Below are 20,200 nucleotides of genomic sequence, written 5' to 3' on the forward strand. Positions count from 1 at the left end.
ATCCAAATCAACGAAATCTTTGCCGAATTCGAACATCTAAGGGTCACCAACAGTTCCAAGAAGACGAAAATCCAGGCAAGATTGGTATTTTAGGTTCAAGTCATAGATGCTATACCTGGAGTAATTGTTGGTTTCACCGAGCAGGACGCTTAGGGAGTAAATTTTCCCCATGACGACGCTTTAGTGATTTCTGTTCAATTGGCCCACGTCATCGTTGACAGAATTATGGTAAACAATGGCAGCTCAATCAACATTCTACAACCGTCAGTCATCTAGAAGATGGGCCTGGAAATCATGATCAGACACAAAGCTTAGGTCTTGATTGGAATCAACGGACTTACCTCGACTGCCATTGGCACTATCATGCTCGACGTAACCAGCCCTCAAATTATCTTATTGTAGACCTTCGTGATCGTCATCGATCCATCTCCTCACTATGGGATATTGGGCCAACCTTGGCTAGTGAAGATTAGAGTTGTGACTTTGATCAAGTATTAGAAGATCCGATTTCTCATCCCGAGAAGAGCATTTTGAGAGATCAAAGACGATAAGGCCATGTCTCGTTGATGTACTGTATAAGTTCTCAAGGAGTTGAAGAAAAAGTCTTTCACCCCAACAGTAGCGGTTGAAGTGCAAAAAGACGATTCTGCCTCCACCAAATAGCAATTACAGTATATAGATCAAGAAATGTCATCAAGGTCGACAATGCCGTGGTAGATGAATTAGGATGGAAACCCGAAGAAGACGATAAGCATATCTTCCTTGACTCTAAGAAGCGATCAAACCACTTTAAACGTACATCCAACAAAGATCTAAACAATCCTAAATATGAAGTCCCCCACCATTCTGAAGAAGATCCAAGGTCTGACCTGACGAGCAGCTGCACTTAACCAATTCCACTCGCGACTTACCAACTGATGCAAGCTTTTTTCAAGGCAATCAGGAAGCATATCGAGACAAATGGAACGACGAAGTGCGAGAAAACATTACAAGACTTGAAGAAGTACCTGACATCACCTCCCTTACTACCTAAGCCAAAAGCAGCGGATGACCTTTGCATCTATATGACGATATCTGAAGTAGCAATAAGCTCTGCACTCATACTAGAAAAGTTGATGGCTCAACTGCCTGTATTCTATACATCTAAAGCTCTCATTGATGAGGAAACCAGATACCCGAAGATTGAAAAACTAATTTTGGCGCTAGTTGTTGTAGCTTGGAAGCTCAGACCCTACTTTCAAGGACATCTGGTCATTGTCATGACCTAATATCCACACGATCAGTTTTTCATAGTCTAGATGCTTCTTAATGAGTAATGAAGTGGGCGTTGGAACTTGGCCAATACTGCTTAGCGTACCAACCCCGACGACGATGAAGGTCCAGACATTGATGGACTTCGTAGCAGAATTCATCGCAAGCCTGAAAGATGCAACAACTCAGCCTAAAAGTGCCCTAGCATGTTGTAACCCCACCAGCCCCACCTGCAGGAGATTTTTGGCATTTGTAAGTCGACGAATCATCCAACTACCCAGGATCGAGAGCAGGCCTAGTTTTTACTACCCTAGACGGTTAGATGCCGAGCAGGCGATCACTCTAAGCTTCAAGGTGTCAAATAACGAAGCGGAGTATGAAACCCTACTAGCAGGTTTTCAATTAGCGAAAGACCTAGCAGTGAATAAGCTCACAATCTATTCCAATTCCAGCTGATCACCAACCAAACCTCAGGTGAGTACGTAGCAAAACATCCAATGATGGCTCGATACCTTGAGAAAATACGAGAGCAGCAAGCAATGTTCCAACCATATTAAAAACAACGATTTTGCCGATGGTCTACGATTTAAGTATTGCTAGAATTAAAGTCGAAATGGACAACCATATTAATGTCGAAATGTACAACTATAACAACTACGCATATTCCTTTGTTTTCTACGAGAAGCATGTGTTCGGCCGCCTGATTATATACATTAAAAATTTCGTAATTTATGCCCCAGAATGGCCAAGGCTTATGCAGCCGCTAAAGCCGAAATGTATGACTATAACAGCTATGTGGATTCCTCTGTTTTCTGCAAGAAACACGTGTCCAGCCGCCAACTCTATAAGTTAAAAATTTCGCAATTTATGCCCCGGACAGGCCAAGGCTCATGCAATCGCTAAAGCCGAAATGTACGACTATAACAGATACGCAGATTTCTTTGCTTTCTACGAAAAGCACATGTTCGGCCGCCGACTCTATAAGTTAAAAATTTTACAATTTATGCCCCGGGGGGGCCAAAGCTCGTGCGGCCACTATAGCCAAAAATGTACGACTATAGCAGCTACGCGGATTCCTCTGCTTTCTACGAGAAGCACGTGTCTGGCTGTCGACTCTATAAGTTAAAAATTTCACAATTTATGCCCCAGGAAGGCCAAGGCTCATGCAACATCTAAAGATGAAATATATGACTATAGCAGCTACGTGGATTCTTCTGCTTTCTACGAAAAGTATGTGTCCGGTCGCCGGCTCTATAAGTTAAAAATTTCTCAATTTGTGCCCTGGGAGGGCCAAGGCTTATGAATCCTCTAAAGTTGAGATTCATGACTATAATAGCTATGCGAACTCGCCTGCTTCTTTCTGAGGCTACGAGTTCGGCCGCCAGCTCTATAAGTTAGAAATCCTGCATTTTTTCCTCTTGCAGGTAAAGCTTCTTGAGCAACAAAGCCGAAACTAAACCCTAAGTGACGACGCCTGATTGACTGCTTTATTGAAGCATCTCACTCAGCCGCTTGTCCTATGGTAAAGTTTTGTAAAAGACATAGTTAAATAGAAGGATGAAGCAAAGCAATGAAAGTTGTTTATTAAATTTCTAGCAAATTGATAAACCAGCTCGAAGGCCAACACAGTCCAAATAAAGCAAAACGAAAAGGAAAAGAAAAAAAATTCCTAAGTCTAAGCAAAAAGACTACTCATTGGCAGCCTGCGCAACCACTGGTTCATTGACTGCCACGCCTTCAACAGTCACACTGTTCTTAGCAGCCAAAGCTTCCATCAGCTCATCCTCAGCCACCCCTACCTGGGCTGCCTGACCCTTAGCTGCTTCACCAAAGGCAGCTTGAAATAAGAAGTCAAGCAGATCAACTAGAGAAATGGAGAAAGTCTCGAAGTCCTTCTTGGAAAACTCGTAATCCGATGGCCTACCTTGAAGAAGGTCTACATAGCCAAGCTTGTAGAAATCGGCCTGACAAAAAACAAGCGCCACTTCGTGACTAACTTTCTCATTATTCAGCTGCACATTCTCCTCAACAAGCCTCGTGTGAGCCTTCTGTAGCTTACCCAGTTCATTTTTTCAGGTTCTCGCTAGCAGATAGCGTACCTTGCAGATCCATTTCCTTGGACTCAGGCTTACTGGCAACATCCTTGAACTAGACATTTCAGCATGCATGAAGACAAGCTCCTCGTAGCTTCGAATTGACACACTCAAGGTCCTTGGCCACTAGTGTAACACGGCTGACTTCCTTCTTTGCAGCTTCCAACATCGCCTGAGTTGCACTATGCTTAACCTTCAAGTGGATGAGTTTCTGATGAGCGGTCTTCAGTTGCACAGAAGTGGGGGTAAAGACATCAAACCCTTTCAAAATGACAAATTCATATTTGAGCCTCTCGATCTTTTCAACAGCCGAGTGAAGCTGAGCCGTCAACGTCATTTCGGCCTCCTTAGCCCACTCGACAACATCCTGATCATGCGTGTTAATGAAATAACGACAACGAGTATTATGTTTTCCACGTGCACGGTTAAGGGGTGGTTGATATACGTAACGAGACTTTTCAAATTGTCACTGTAACCTTATATATGTAAAAATTATGTTTTAATTGTATCCACTATACCAATATGTTGCTGTTAAAGTTTCTCCCGTTATGTGCATATCATGTGCATGTGGTTTGGTACTCTTCGCATTAATGTAGTTTACTACTTTTTCCTTTGATTTAGACGTAGGCCTTGCAAATACGAAAAAAGCGAACGAGTTTGTGAAACAATTTCCTTTGATTCATTTGGGTTCTTTCGTGCCAATTCAAATTGCAATTTTCAAATCCTTGAAATATTTCAACCCAATCAAATTTGATACCAAATTCAAATTAATGAATCTTTGATTCTTCATATGAAATTTAGGGTTATTTACCTGATTGCGTCATTTTTCTGATTTCAAAGAGAGAGCTATGAGCTATGGATTTTTGGGTTGAGCTTAAATCTATGAACATAACAGGTGCATGTCGTGTACATACAGTGTATGAGCAAGCTTAATATGAAGAGAGCGAACGAGTACGTGAAACAATTTCGTCCATATCTTTCTCTCTTCTTTGTTTCCAATTTGATTTCTCTCTTTTCTCTCAAATTTATCTCTTCTCCAAAAGGCATTTGACCTTTAATATGTTTTTTCATTTAATTGCAACAAAAGCCAAACCCTATTTTAGTGCTTGTAAATTTGAATCGAGAGAGGGAGCAGATGGAGGGAGAAGACAGAAGAAATGAAAACCCACATATAAATCAGAGAAATGATAAAAATAAAAAATAAAAAAAATGAAGGATTTGGGTTTCCTCCAAGAAACACCAAGCCAATCACTTCAACTCCAAAAATCCATCAATTAAAAAGCAAAATTAAGCGAACTCAGTTCACAAAACCTACAAATGAAAAGGTAAAAATCGAAGAAGATGGGTGGGTTAGAGAGAGAGAGAGAGAGAGAGAGAGAGAGAGAGAGAGCTTGGATGAAGAAGATGAGTGGGTTAGAGGGAAAGCCCTTGGATGAAGAAGATGGGTGGGTTAGGGTTTTTCGAACTGGAATTGGGCAAGAGAGATTTTTTCTCTTTCCTCTATGTTTCTCTCTCTACAAAATGAGAAATGAGGGATGAAATTTCTGGATAACCCATTTATATGGGATGACAATTTGGTCATTTTAAGGTGTAGGGAAAATCATATTTATGTCCGATTGTTGTGCATGACATTTGCATGTTGTGTGCATAGTCGAAATGTCTTATTTCTATCCCAAGATTAAGAAATTGTCCTATTTCTGGGTATTTCCCATGAAATTTTGGGGAGAGGATCCTCTCTAGACCTAATCCGTCCAGATCCTTCTTCTTCTTCTTTTTCTCTGCATTTGTTCCTCTGCTTCCTCATCTCGTTCAATTCTTCTTCAATAATCCTTTCTTCTTCCATTTTGAGTCTTCTTCTTAACTCTTTTTTTGTTTGTCAATAACTAGCTCTGGCAAGGCCATGATGCCGACTCCGGGGAAGCACAACACCGACTTGGCCTTTAAAGAAGAAGGATCTAGTGGGATTGGGTCCGGAGAGGATCCTTTCCCTAAATTTTGAACCTATAAATTGCAGAAAGGAAGCTAGAAGCCAGAAGCCAAAATTTCAGCCTTCACCACAAAATTGAAAAAAAATCTATATAAATAAACATGATCTAACCACAACATGAACTAGTAAAAACATCAAACATTAACTACCCAAAACATTTCCAAGGACTAAAATATGAACTATCATTGAAAATGCAGAAAACCTGCCAAATTATCCATAAATGCACCATTGCAAGGTTCAAAAAGCCTACTAAAATCCATCCAGCACCAACAACCCAAAATACAACTACTACAAAAGACAGTTCCTACATCAGCAATTCACTATGCTTCCAACATTAGAATTCAATTCTAACTTTACAAAATACAACTATTTATGAAAAAAAAAAAAAAAAAAACTATTTCCAGATGCCCAAGGAATTGGTTTGCCTCATCTTTCGCTACATGGTTCCTCTGGATGATTCAGCTCCTAGATTTGCAGATGATGTGCTTGGATGTGATGCCTAAATCTAATATTGATTACAACAATAAGACGTAAACTAAGGGTATGTTTTAACATATTCAAAAGGAGATGATGAGGTTATTACCCTTGATTTCTTTGTTCTCTTTCTAGGTGCAGCTTCTGGTGGATTTGTTGATGTTGACTATCTTTTGTGTGCAGATTTGGATGCCTACAAACCAATTAAAAGGATTAAAACATTTCGGATAAGTGCAAATTAAAAAAAAAAAAAAAAAAACACTAATGAAAGTACAAAATGTTACATGTTTGTCCTTTGAGGAAGATGTCTATAATGGGTCATTGTATTATGGTCTTCCTGCTTGCCTATAGTACATTTCAAAGTGCCATGCCCTTTCCTATCTAGCTTAAGTGGCTGAGGAGGATCTTGAGAACCAAGGGTATGTCATCTTCTTGAGCAGCTTCCTCTTCACACTCTTCTTGAGCAGTTTCTTCTTCATAATTGATAGGCACATTAAAGATGCATGATCATCATAATTCACGTTGAAATGCAGGTAATTGCACAACTTCTAAATGTAGATACTCAAGATTCGTACAGTTGAATTTCTTGTAAACTTAACGCGTGTCTTTTCTAATACACACATGTAAGACCTAATGTACGCCTAGATAAATGCTATGGAGAAAATGAAATAGGAAAATTTTATTCAAATCCATACCCAACTTAAAATTTGGATGTAAGTTGTCTTTCTACTCTATATGATACAATTACTTCAAAGGAAAATATGCAATTAAAATCAAAATTTATCAGTGCACCCTTCCAACTCCACTCCTTTTACAATAACTAAACCCTAATTTATAACCAAAATTACATATTACAGTAAGAAACAGTCAATTAGTTCGTATAAGAGCAAAACCATAAACAGGATGAAAATGAAAATGAAAATTGTGTATTGTGATAAGGTTAGTTTTAAGGAACTGAAATGTGTGTATGTGAGCGAGAAGAACATATTATTAGTTGAGTAGGTCAAATTCATTCATAGTCCAACTTACTTAGATTCAATTATTAGAGCAATATTAGAAAATTTGAAAACAATACAAGAATTCCAAAGATAATAATCATAAAAAATAAAAAAAAATCATAACATCAATTATGTATGAGATTAATATAAACAACTAGGGAGAAAGAAAAACTAACAAACTTGGAGATTGAGGCTTGCATAAATGCAATGACCTAAAGACAGAATTTCGCCCTTACCCTTGTGCTTATAGTTTGGTAGACATCCATCTTCCAAGATTCAACAATCTATAATTTGAAGTCTAAGCATCGCAATCTTCAGACTTTATCAAACTTATATTCCGTATGCTCAAAACATGACTTGGAGTTTGACGAACAATAATAAGAGAAATAGAGTGGGGAAATCCTATTTATCAAGGATAAGAATTAACTCTAATTTCCTACTCCTTAATGCCAATGGTTTCATGGGTTTATATAGAACCCAAGTACTGCTTATTGAAGGGATGTAACTTTTCATTAAGTAGACATCATTTAGCAAGAGAATGTACCTAAATAACATAGCCTTTCTAAGAAATTCGATTAACACTATTTTTCATTCAATTATTAAAATTATATAACAACATTTCATATTATAATATATAATTTCCAACATCATTATAAATATACGTAGCTCTTTGTATAATTGATTGATCTTGTGAAATATGTTGACATGTGACTCGATATAAACCTTGATCAATTACTTTGTATTGGTTATCCTTGTTTTTCTCTCCATCACGAACTTGTTTATGGCTTTACATATTAGAAGGGAAACCATTTGTTTTGTAATAAAAGGAGCTCACGTAGAAAAACTTTGGGCGAGCCAATTTCTGAAATTCTCTTTGTTCATTTGTTATCTCAATCAGTTAATAAATTGAGAGTTATTTCTTTCATTTTATTTGTTCCATTTGGTGCTTTAGCACAACGATTGGTATCAGAGCCACTAGGGTCATCTGTATCAAAGTTTGTATTTGAAACCTGCTTGACGAAGAGCGTGATCAATATGAATCGGGAGGTGCGCATCCTTTGTCGGAATCACAGGCTTCACATTTGGCAAAGACGACAGTTCAAAATGCAAAGTTTGAAGTTGAAAAGTTCGATGGAACAAATAACTTTAGCATGTGGCAATGTGAAGTTAAAGATGTGTTGGCTCAACAAGATTTGGATCTAACGTTAGAAGACAAGTTGGAGGATATGGAAGAAGCTGAGTGGAATAAGTTAAATCAAATGGCTTGCTCTATGATTCGCTTATGTCTTGCAAAACCTCAAAAGTATTTTGTCATGTGAGAAATGTCAGCTAAGTTGCTATGGCAGAAATTGGAGCACAAGTACATGACAAGGAGCATTGAAAATCGCCTCCATTTGAAAAAGCAGTTGTACCAATTCTAGTACAAAGAAGGTACGAAAATGAATGCACACCTCGATTCATTTAACAAATTAATTGCTGATTTCTTAAATTTTGATGAATATGTCAAGGATGAAGATAAGGTCTTGATTTTGTTAAATTCAAAGTACAAAGCCATATTACCGTTGGACTAATGGTTTAGGGTTTCTTTGTAAAACTGTATTCGTCAATTTCTTTCCACTACAAATGAATGTCTTAATGGTTTTGGATTTGTCTAATTTTTTGCAAGGATGATCTATGAAAGATGTTCTAAAAGATCGATGGTTGGATTGTTGAAATACAATCCGGGAGTAGACCCCATAAAAATGTGTATCAAAAGTTGAGTAAAAAAGTAGTCCCACGGATCCAGTCCCGTATACAATTGGCCCAAGTTCGGACTATAATTTCTTATGACTATGATTAAGTTATTACTTTATAGAGTATTACTATATAAATGTTCTACTTTATTGGTTATAAAGAGATATTGATAGATCGATAAATCACATAGAATTAGAGTGTAGAAAGTAAGTTGAGCCCAAAAATACAAAACATGGTTCGAATAAAATTTCTAAATAAAATATCATTTAGTATTCCTAAAGACATTTTTTAGCTTGTTTTTCTTCTAAAAGCAAGCTATACTAATTAAATTAAATTAGTAAGTTTTAATTTAATTGCTCTTGTTTGGGAGACTGTATTTTATACTATTTGTGTACCATTGCCAAGTGATGTATACATGACACACCCATTAATGAATTTATCTCATTAGATGTTCATTGTGTGCATCACTTGTCGCATGATGTAGTACCCTAAATATGATATAAATTTGTGGTCTCCCCACTGTTTTAAAAATCCCCCCTAGTGTTGCCGATGCCTTGCGTAGGCGCTAGGCGGCTGGCCACTGCCCCAATTAATGCCTAGGCTCTAGGCGGCGCCAATTTCTTGATAGGATTTTTACCACCTGCACAAAAGGTTTAAAAACACCTAAATTCTTGCAAGAGAAACAAGGTTATTGTAGTATAATTGGCTCAAGCAAGGTCATTCTCCACAATGATTAATTTAAAAAGATCAAAGCGAAATCAATTCTCAACTAATTAATTAAAACAAAGATTTTGGAATAGGTGATTAATGACCTAAATTAAGAAAAACGAATTTAATTAAAAAGATTACTTAAAAACCACAACTTTAAAGAAAGATAAAGGAAACAATTTTTAGAATTCAAAGTGATAAAGTATTAGGGTTCCGCCGTCACCCTAACAATCCTATGTAGCTCTTCTAAATTATTTATGAACCATACATTCATATTTTGAAGGTTAGGTTTTCCTAGAGTATATCCTATTTGGAACCTTCAACATAGAACGTATATCTAACATGCAACCCATCTGTGGTGTCCAGATCGAATGTGAACATGCAAGACTCATTAAGTTATATGAAAACCCTTTGAAAAACCATATAACCCTTAAAACGTGTCGTTCATTGTAAGAGGTTACACATATTAACTACAAGAAGCCTTATTCAATTTTAGGGACAGCCCTCCGACAAAATTGCACCAAATTACTTATCTAAATATCCTAATGGTCGCGAATCACTAAGGCAAATAGTAGTTTAAAGCACAGTGATTAACAATCCAAAATTTGCATGCATAAATTCATAAGAAAATTAAAAGGAAACTACATATTCTTGCTAAGGATCATGGCCTCACCCTAGCAAAAATGATTAGTTACGTATATTCATAATTAAAATCAACATAATTATATTAAACTAGAAAAAGAATGAAAACACCTGAAAGTATAAGTCTTGAAATCTCTAAGCTCTAGCCAAAATCTTCTCCCAAAAGTTGCACATGTAGAAGAGAAAACCCTAGGACTTACCAAAAGGCTTATTTATACTACTCTAAATAAAATCCTCCTAGTAAAAGGTCTTAGAATAAGACTAGGAAACCTAAAAACTTGAAATAAAATAAGAAACATAATCCTAAATTGACTTGGTAAATTCGCCTAAAAATCTGCACAACCACGTTTTGAACCCAAATCTGCTTCAAAACTGGCCCAAAATGGCTGGATTTAAAGCTTGAACTATTCTGAACACTTCTCCAAAAAGCCATGAACCCATCTGAGGTCATATTGGGCTCCAAAAACGCAGTTTAAGCCCAGAAATGTCACTTTCCAACAATGCGCATTGCTCCTTTATTTAATCACCAGAAAATAACCGTTTGGTAGAAAAATCCCAAATTTTGATACGAACAAGCCAAGAGACACACGAACGTCCTTCAATTTGAATCACTATAAAATTCGTCCGTTTGATCATGTTTTGCTCTAGAGGAAGTCGAATGTCCTATATTGAGAATATAAAGCAAAGTATCAAAATTCTACCAAAATAATTACCAAATTATACTAAGAATATGATGAAATATATAATATAATATTGACTCATCAGGTACCTAGACCGCTTAAACACCCACCTAGCCTGCCCAGACTCGCCTAGGTTGCGACTCACTCAGGCAAAAAATAGATAACTTTCATTTTGCATTTTATTTTTTTCAATAAAATGCAAGAGACTTGTTGAATACTTAAATGAACACACATTATATACTTGTTCCCTATGTTTTCATTATGTTCCAATATTTCATAATATGTATGTCATTCTATTTTCTAGTTTATGATGAAATTATATATATTTTAAGTATAAATAGACACTTATTTAGATGAAATATAATAGATTTACTTAAATTCGACTAGTTTGCCTAAGCGGTCACCTAGACCTTGCCTAGCTGCCTAGGCGCTAGGCCCTAGTCCACCACCCGACTAACGCCTCCACCACCCGACTAACGCCTCCACCACCCGACTAACGCCTAGCGTCTTTTAGAACCTTGGGTCTCCCTAGTATTAATTTTTTTTTTTTTTTTAAATAAACTTCAACTGGTTACCCAAGTCAATAGTCACTTAGTTAAGCAACACTGAGTCTTTGCTTTCTTAAAAGTTTAAGTTCGTTTAGCAACATTGAGTCTCTGCTTTCTTAAAAGTTCAAGTTTTCATGAACGATAATTTTTGTATGACAAATAAATAAGTTGTCTACCCGTTAAAGGGAGGGAAAGAGATTTACACTTTTTTTTTTTTATTATAAAGACAGACGTTCATCCATACATATAGGATTACCATTGATTCAAACGAACCAAGATTGATACAAGGACAAGGAAGAATGTAGCAGTAAAACAAGTAAAACCAAGAGTCACGCCCACCAAACGTATGAGCTCAAAGAACGTCGATACCTCTCTTGCTCTTCTGAATTTGTAATTATATCCCGGTGAATAATTCCAACCATTTTGTTGGTGTTTGCAGCAATATTTCTCAAGTCTCTCCCTCATCTTAACGACTGCCATCTTCTCTCTTAAAACGCTCAAATTTGAATCCACAATATTCCTTGATCTACCTGCAGATAATAGCAAGAATGAAACATATAACACGTGCAAGCTCACGTTTTTGAATATATAATTGGAAGCTAGTTACAAGTGTACCACTATAATATGTTCATATGCATTACTGGAAACTATGTATTCTGTTAAGAGTAAATCCTATCGGGGAAAGAAAGGACTTTACATGTGTTTATAAGTAAGATAGACTACTCCTTATGTTGCCAATTGAATTGATGAGCTTCAACTTCTTCATGGTATCAAACCAAGTTGTCCTATTGGAACTAATTATATGTATACGCTGTGCATTCGTCAAAAACTAAATAATAAATTATAAACAATAAAGGAATACTTTGATTTGTGTGTTCTTGTGTAGACTATTGCTAAAACTACTTGACAGTATATTCCGGAAGGAAACTGGAAAATATGAAACTGAATTAAGGCAATGAAAGTTCGTCCTGCGCACGTATGTATCCCGAATCATTAACAAAACTGGGGATCGAGAATTTGAAAGTTTACCTTCATCTAAGCTCTGAGCTTTTACTTGCATGGTCATATGAAGACGAGTACTACAGCGGCTCTTGATTGTAGATGGCTGTACAAGATTGCACAGAGAAGGTCGAGAAAAAGGCTTCGCCATGCTGCTTCTATTTACCTACCATCTCATGATGTGTCATATGAATACAAACAAATATTATAAGAACAACAAAAAAGGAATACAAGGAAAAAAGGGTCCCCGATCTCCCTTGAATACAAGAAAAAAAAGGTCCCTAATCTCCCTTTCACTCTTCGGAGATTGATCGCCCTTTACTCACTTTATTTGGAGATCGGTCTCCAAAGAGTTTTGTGATTTAGGAGATGCGTTTTCACTCTTTGGAGAATGGTTGCCCGATTCTCTCTTTCTTCGGAGATCACTTTCGATGAGTTCTGTGATTTAGGAAATGCGTTTAATTCTTCACTAATATTAGCTGGCTTCTCTACCCAGAAGATGCAATGTATAGAATGAGAAAGTGGAGATATTCTAAAACGCCAGCTTTGGTCGTGTATATACATACATATATATATATATATATTTTGCATATAGACTTGGTCGTCTATATATAATATATACTGGATATGGACTTGTTTTCTTTATGCATACATATGTGTATACACACACATACATACATACATATATATATGCACACATTTTTAACAAAAGGTGTCCCCATTTTTTTAGAAAAATGGGGATCCCTCTTGTTAAAGGATTCTTATATATAATATAAACCCAATAAGCTAGCTAGATGGTTAATTTTCCGGTCAACAGATTACTATGTTGCCAGCTCCAGCTCGATTAGGCTGTTCTAAATATTCAACGACCAGTGAATTAATTAAGTATACTTACGGCGGCAACATGAGCAACGTTTGACAAGTTTTCAAGGAAGTTGTCCTGCTTGCTTGTATTATTATCTCACCCAGGGATAGAGAGGTCAAAATTATCATAGGGCCACAGACAACTAATTTGATCTGACTTTTGTCGCTACGTGTAGAGTAGCAACTGCAGAGGAAAGGTGCGATAACAGCGAAGAAATAATTTGTGGAAAGCTTAGCTTTTCTTCATCGATTTCAACGTACGTATATAAATATTACAAATGCACAGGAGTCCTGTGCAAAGAGATATACAACTCAAACTAACTTATCAACATTTACATTTAAATTTGAGTTCTAAGATAAGAAGTAGAACTTTCACGTTGACTTGTTCTCTTGGTGGACGTGACGTGACGGTGCTTGCGCAAAGCGCAAACCTTTAGCAAGTCTATTGGTTGATCAACATAAGGCAGAAAACGAACATGATGGCTTCCTAAGGCCACACGCTCATGAACGAAGTGGTAATCCAGTTAGACATGCCGAGTGCGAGCATGAAAAATCGGATTTGCTGTCATATATGTAGTAAAATTATCACAGTATTAGTGAATGGGAAATGGTGTAGGAATACCAACTAATGGAATAAATAGGAGAGCCATGCCATCTCGGCACAAGCATGGGAAAGGGCCCTATATTCTGACTCCGCACTGGATTTAGAGACAGTAGGCTGTTTCTTCGAGCACCAAGATAGAAGATTAGCCCCATGACGAATCCAATAACCTGTCGTTTGTTGTTTTCTGTATTTTGTATGGTTTTGTGCATGAGTTTTCTGGAAAAATATGAACAACAGCAAGAAGAACAATGGAGCTCAGAAAAAAAAAAATGGAGAGTACGTTGCTCTCTCTATTTCCTTGGATTCGATTACAAAAGCATTGAACCACAACCCACACACCTGTTATGAAGGGATGCAAAGGACAAAATAACCATTCGAGCTCACATGCTTGAGCGGTGTAAGCTAGCTCACGTGCAGGTCACGGTGCAAACATTTTACATTAAAAAAGAACATGTGAATTCTCAAAAGGTATTCAACAAATTGAGCGTGAGAGCCAAATGAATCAAAATGTTCACGTTTGGTTCGGGAAGGGATTAAAAACATAAAAAAACTAAGGCATATGGCGCACTCTTCGTCATTTAGATGTTTTAATCCTAGCTGTCTATTTCACTTGATTTATAAACTTCAAACTAAGAACATTGAAATGGATTTCGAACGCACTACGATGCAATCCAGCTCCCTTGATCATCAGCAACATCCTTATTCTGGAACACTCCCTTCTAAGGTTATTGCTGGCTTTACTCCAAGCATTCCTTTGAGATAATTGAACCTGTCTTTAGGCAAAACTTTAGTGAATATGTCTGCAAGTTGTTCCTCAGATTTGCAGTACACTAAATTGATCACATTGTTCTATAGAGCTTCCCTAATGAAATAATATCTTTTGTTGATATGCTTGGACCTTTGATGAAATATTGGATTTGTCATGGCTATGGTAGAGGTGTTGTCACAATATACAAACGTGTAAATTCAGTTTGCAACTCATCAAAGTCTTCTAAGACAATCCTAAGCCAAATTGCTTGAGTTGTAGCTTTTGATGCACTCACATACTCAGCTTCTGCAATGGAGAGTGCCACAGTGTGTTGTTTCACTAATGCCCATGAGAAAATGCCACTGCCAAATGAGAAAGCATAGCCTGATATGCTTTTTAAGTCATTCTCCACTCCAGTCATTGTTACACTGGCCAGTTATTTTTGCCTCATTGCCATTTTCATACTTAATTCTATAAGCCAATCTTCCTTGCATGTACCTTAGCACTCTCTTGGTTGTGGCAAAGTGTGTCTTTGTAGAACTATGCATAAATCTTCAGAGTAAGCTAGCTGCAAACACAATATCTGGTCTTGTAGCAGTCAAATACAACAAACTCCCAACCATTTGTCTATATAATGCTTCATTTGCAGCTTCATTACCACCTTCCCTCCTTGAGTTTCTCATTCACTAGCAAGGGAATATTGACAGGTTTGCAATCCTTGAGACCAAACTTGTCCAAGGGTACAATAGCATACTTCATTTTGTTAAGATGCTATGCTCAATTTGAACGATTCCCATTCCAAAAAAATGATAGAGGACCAATATCAGTTATCTCATACTTTGTCATCATATTATTCTTGAACTCTTTTATCAACTCAACACTATTACCAGTGTATATAATATCATCAACATATATTGACATTATCAATAATTCATCATTTTTGAATTTGACATGTAGTGTAGCCTCACTTGCACTTTTGTGAAAACCACAACTCAGCAAGTAAGAATTAATTTCATCATACCAGGCTCTTAGAGCTTGATTCAATCCATAAATAGCCTTTATGAGCTTGTATACCTTATTCTCAACTCTTGATTTCACATAACCTTTAGGTTGATCCATATAGACCTCTTCTTGCAGTATTCCATTTAAGAATGCAGACTTTACATCCAATTGATAGAATTTCCAATTTCTTTGAGTAGCAAGTGCAATTAGAGTTCCAATTGTGTCCAATCTAGCAACTGGTGCAAATGTTTCATTGAAGTCAATTTCTAGCTTCTGTGGATAACCTTTGGCAACCGGTCTAGGTTTGTGCTTCTAGATAGTTCCATCTATGTTGAGTTAGGTCTTGAACGCCCATTTGACACTCACTACATGTTTCTCAACAGGTTTATCAATAAGTTCCCATGTTTGATTCTTCTCAATCATCTCTAAATCCATTGACTAGTCGTAGGGTCGAATCCTACCTGGGGAGATTTGATTCATTCTGAATCCTTTAATTTGGAATGAAAGGGTTCGTTTTGACCTTTAAGAGTAGATAACCCATTCTCTGTTTCTTTGTTTCTATTGGATTCTATCTCATTGTATATCATTCTGTTATGCGATATTTGAGAATTACCATCAATACCTCGGTGTAGGTTCAGGATAATCCTTTGTTCCACAATCTGGGGCTATTTACAACTATCATATTAAGATTTCTCAGAAGTACTAGCAAGTGCATCAAAGATGCAGTCATCAATTCGTTCGAAAGGCCATAATTATTGCGAGCAAATATATTAATAATGAGGAATGCATTTTTGCTATGTTACTAATACTTGTACTTGCTTTACTATTCTACCCTAGCTTGGCTAAGGAAGAATTACAGGTGTAAAACAAAAAAATATACTGAATTGCTTTTGTGACTGAAAAATCCAAATTTTGTTTTTTAATAGAATCATTTGAAAAAGGGGACCAAGCTTCATCCCTACTTGCTTCTTCAAAACCTTCTGGTTCAACAATACAAAGGTTGCATCTAGCATAGACTTCACTTAAGCTTCTCAGCTTCACTAGTGTTTAATCACTTATGCTAGATTCCCCCAATTCACTTTGTGAGTCTTGAAATATATGAAATGGACAATACTTCATTCTAACTGAGTAACCTCTTGGTTTTCTGCAATCTCAATTAGTGCAATGGACTTTTGTCTTTCTTCACATTGCATTATCACAAGAATAGTACTTGGACCTATTTCTTCATTCTTCGAGTTTCATATTTCACTTTCATGAAAAATCACACTTATTGACAACATTATCTTCTTGGTTTCTAGGTTGTAAATTATGTAACCTTTCTCAGCTTTTCCATATCCAACAAATATTCCTTTCACAAACGATTATTGTAACTAATGTCTTAACTCACTAGGAATATGACTGTAGCACACACATCCAAACACTTTCAAATGCCCAATTCTTGGCTTCCTTCCACTGAATGCTTCAAAAAGAGTTTTCTCAGCAAGCGCTCATGTAGGACATTTATTTAATATGTAGATTGCAGTGTTAACACCTTCACTCAGCAGGAAATATGGCAAGTTTTTTTTTTTCATGCAGCATACACTTTGTCGTTTTCGCTATTGTCCTATTCTTCCTTTCTGCAACTTTGAAATTGGTACCAGGTGGAATATCTTAATTAAAAACACAGTTTGCTAAACTAACTAGTCAAACTCACTAGTCAGCTAAGTACTGGATCGTTAGACAACCAAGCATAGTACAGGTAAATCAACTTAGGTTACTAGGAGATATCCTAGTTAACAATTGTCCTGTTCATTACTTATTATTACATTGATGAGCATGGTTGTAGGCATAATTAATCAGCAAGACAAAAGATGCAAGTAACATGTGCTAATAATGAGATATGTGATAAACATTAAGTAGCTATAAACACAAGTTGATTTTGATCGGAAAAACCCACCTGAGGGTTAAAAAATTGAGGACTCCACTATGTCCAATCCACTAGTGCAATTAAGGTTCATACAAAGTACGACATCAAACTCACTTCCTAGATCTAATCTAAGGCGTAGCTTTACCTTTGTGCAACCTTACTTTGCACGAGAAGGTGATGTTTGCAGTCTTCACTAGGAGCCAGCTCCAACTTTGAACTTTTATCCTTGTGGCACCAAGACCAAGACCACCTCTGTGTGATGATGTAATGATGTAGATGAGTGAAATCTGGATTCAAAAGACTAGTCAGTTTCGCCAGTCAAATAGTTGAAGGAAGAAACCAATGTGAATCTGAAAGAACTAGGTTGAGAGAGGATTAGAAACTTCATACTAGACCATGAAAACAATGCAAACCTATTTCTCAATGGTTAGGTGTTTAATGCATGAATGAGGTTTAGCATCTAGGGTTTCCTAAATGAGGAAGAGGAGAAGAAAAGTTCAAAGTTTTCCATGCACTCTAACTCTAACAAACATAATCTGAACAACCAAGCCAATGAAAAACTAGCTTTTGTTTTTATCAAAGAAGCATGTTTACTTTTAGCTAACAAGTACAAGAAACACTTGTCAACCCAGAAAACAATTTGAGCAAATCAAAGGCTAAAAGATGTCCCTCAACAAAAAAGTGATAGTTAGCCCATGTCGGTAGTCTTAATTTGCGTGCCCAACTCGCAAGAATTTAGCAAGCAAAACTGACGAGACAACTAAGTGTAACATGAATTTAGACGTGTAATGCATATGCATAACCAAACCTTTGAGGTGGTGTGCTACAATCTTGAATACTTATTCCCAGCAGCAAGGGCCCTCAAGGAAATATTGCAAAATCTAATTACAGCATGTGTAGTACAATTACAATATTGATAATGAAAGCCAAACAAATAAGTCTAGAATTCACAAACTCCATTTGGTTGAGGGAATAAGCAATAGTGAGTTGTTTTTCAAGTCCATAGTCTTCATTGAACTTTACAAAATTAGTTCACCACCTCTGTCACTCCTTAGCTTCTTGATCTAGTATCCAGATTAGTATTCAACTATTGCCTTGAACTTTTTGGAAACACTAAACACTTTAGACTTGAACTTTAGGAAGTAAATCCAACACATTCTTGTGAAATCATCAACGAATGTGAGAAAGTACCTATTTCCTCCCATTGTAGTGACATGCATAGGACCACAAACATCACTATGCATTAACTATAGAGGATATAAAGCCCTCCAAGTTGTTTCTCTACTAAAAGCCTTTTTATGTTGCTTCACAGTAGCACAACTTACATATACACCATTATGTTCTATCAACTCAGGTAATCTTATTACCATTTCCTTCTGTTTCAACATTTGCATACTTTTGAAGTTCAAATGTCCCATCCTTTTGTGCCAACTCCAAACATCTTGCACTGTGACCTTCCTTGCAGCAAGGTTCACATTCTCTACAAGTAGTGGATAACATTTACTACCATTGATTTGAACTGTTGCCACCAAACATTCTAGCTTTTTGTCTTCAAATGTACCAACCATATTGTCACCAAACAACAAAAAATATCCACATTGAACCATTAGAGCTCACATGCTTGAGCTATGCAAGCTAGCTCACTTGCAGCTCATGATGTAACTTAAAAACGTAACAAACTAGGACAGATAACACTCTCCATCGTTTAGATGTTTTAATCCTAGTCATCTATTACACTTGATTTATAAACTTCAAACTAAGAACACTGAAATGGATTTTGAACATCAGTATAATGCAATCGAGCTCCCTTGATCATCAACATCATCTTTATTCTGCAACGTCGTTGACCATCTAGTATCAATACAACCTGCCCAATCCGCATTGGAGTAAGCAGTAAAATGAACTGATGATTATGGTCGAATAAGGAGACCATGAGTGATTGTCCCCTTTACATAATGAAGAATACATTTTACTGCAATCAAATGAGACACATCTGAAGCACTCATGAACTGAGTCATATTATTAATAGCAAAAGGAATATCAGGACACTTGAGCGTCAGTTACTGTAAGCATTTAACTAAACATGTATACTCAGTTGGAGAGGACGACAAATTACTTGAATGGGCAGAAGACATATTTGAGCAATGTAAGATTTATAAGAGCTGCTCACTTGTAGATACATGTAACTAGGGTTTGAGATTATAAGAGTTAGAGTATAGCTAAACAATAAAGAGTGTAGCTAAACAATTATGATGAACAATACTAATGTTATATTAGGTGATATGGATATTTAGGATTTGCATGACAAGGTTGACTTTAATTAGGATTAATATTATGGGAAATAACCTGATTACATACCACTGCATAAGGTATAAATATAAGGTTCCTGCACTCTCAATTAATACGCAACAAAATTGCCTCACGCCCCATAGACTTGAGTGTTTGCATTCTGAGATTGAGAAGTTGCAGAAGATCCATATTTCGAGTTCTAACAGTCATGGTTTCTTCAAGTTAGTGGTTAATAGGTATAAGTGATTCAGTTGTGTATTATGATAATCTTACATTTGGTATCGGAGTTTTCACATAACCTTTAACCCTATGATGAAAGTATAAAGAACAATATGCTCTGATTGCAGAATATGGGCTAATGGCTGACGTCAGTATGCTTTCATTGCAGATTATGTAATAACTAAAGCTATAGGTGCTCATTCGTATGTTTTCAACAACTTGGACATCAGTATTTGTACTAGGGCTTAATACATGAATGTTGATCATCTAAAGATAAAATGTAATTCATGTATTGAATACTAGGTGGCACAATGATTCTTTTAAATCATGAATAATCACGTCCATAGTCTTTGAGTCATAAAGACTTATAATTATGGTTAAAGACTGGTTTGTTCAAAATAAATGTGTTTGGGTTAATATTTGAATGTTGGACTTAAATGAAGGAAAGCCCAAG

General features: G+C 36.6%; 1 protein-coding gene across 1 annotated transcript; it reads right to left on the bottom strand.

Annotated features, from left to right (window-relative positions):
- Window positions 1-11,294: 11,294 nt before the first annotated feature.
- LOC148694465 (uncharacterized) lies at window positions 11,295-12,513 on the bottom strand. Its single transcript, XM_088700484.1, has 2 exons — window positions 12,145-12,513; window positions 11,295-11,645 (listed from the first exon to the last, which is right to left on the bottom strand). Exons 1-2 carry the CDS (start codon window positions 12,263-12,265, stop codon window positions 11,368-11,370), a joined length of 399 nt encoding a protein of 132 aa, XP_088556610.1. The 5' UTR covers window positions 12,266-12,513; the 3' UTR covers window positions 11,295-11,367.
- Window positions 12,514-20,200: the final 7,687 nt, after the last annotated feature.

The sequence above is a fragment of the Pyrus communis genome, chromosome 9 (genome assembly GCF_041283825.1).
Source record: "Pyrus communis isolate YQ-2024b chromosome 9, ASM4128382v1, whole genome shotgun sequence".
In the NCBI taxonomy this organism is placed as follows: domain Eukaryota; kingdom Viridiplantae; phylum Streptophyta; class Magnoliopsida; order Rosales; family Rosaceae; genus Pyrus; species Pyrus communis.

Bases quoted from the DNA above. Each gene is read 5' to 3' on its own strand.
- LOC148694465 (XM_088700484.1), bottom strand. From the start codon at position 12,265: ATGGCGAAGCCTTTTTCTCGACCTTCTCTGTGCAATCTTGTACAGCCA. The intron at 11,646-12,144 runs GTAAACTTTCAA...TATTATCTGCAG, and splicing joins AGCTCAGAGCTTAGATGAAG to GTAGATCAAGGAATATTGTG.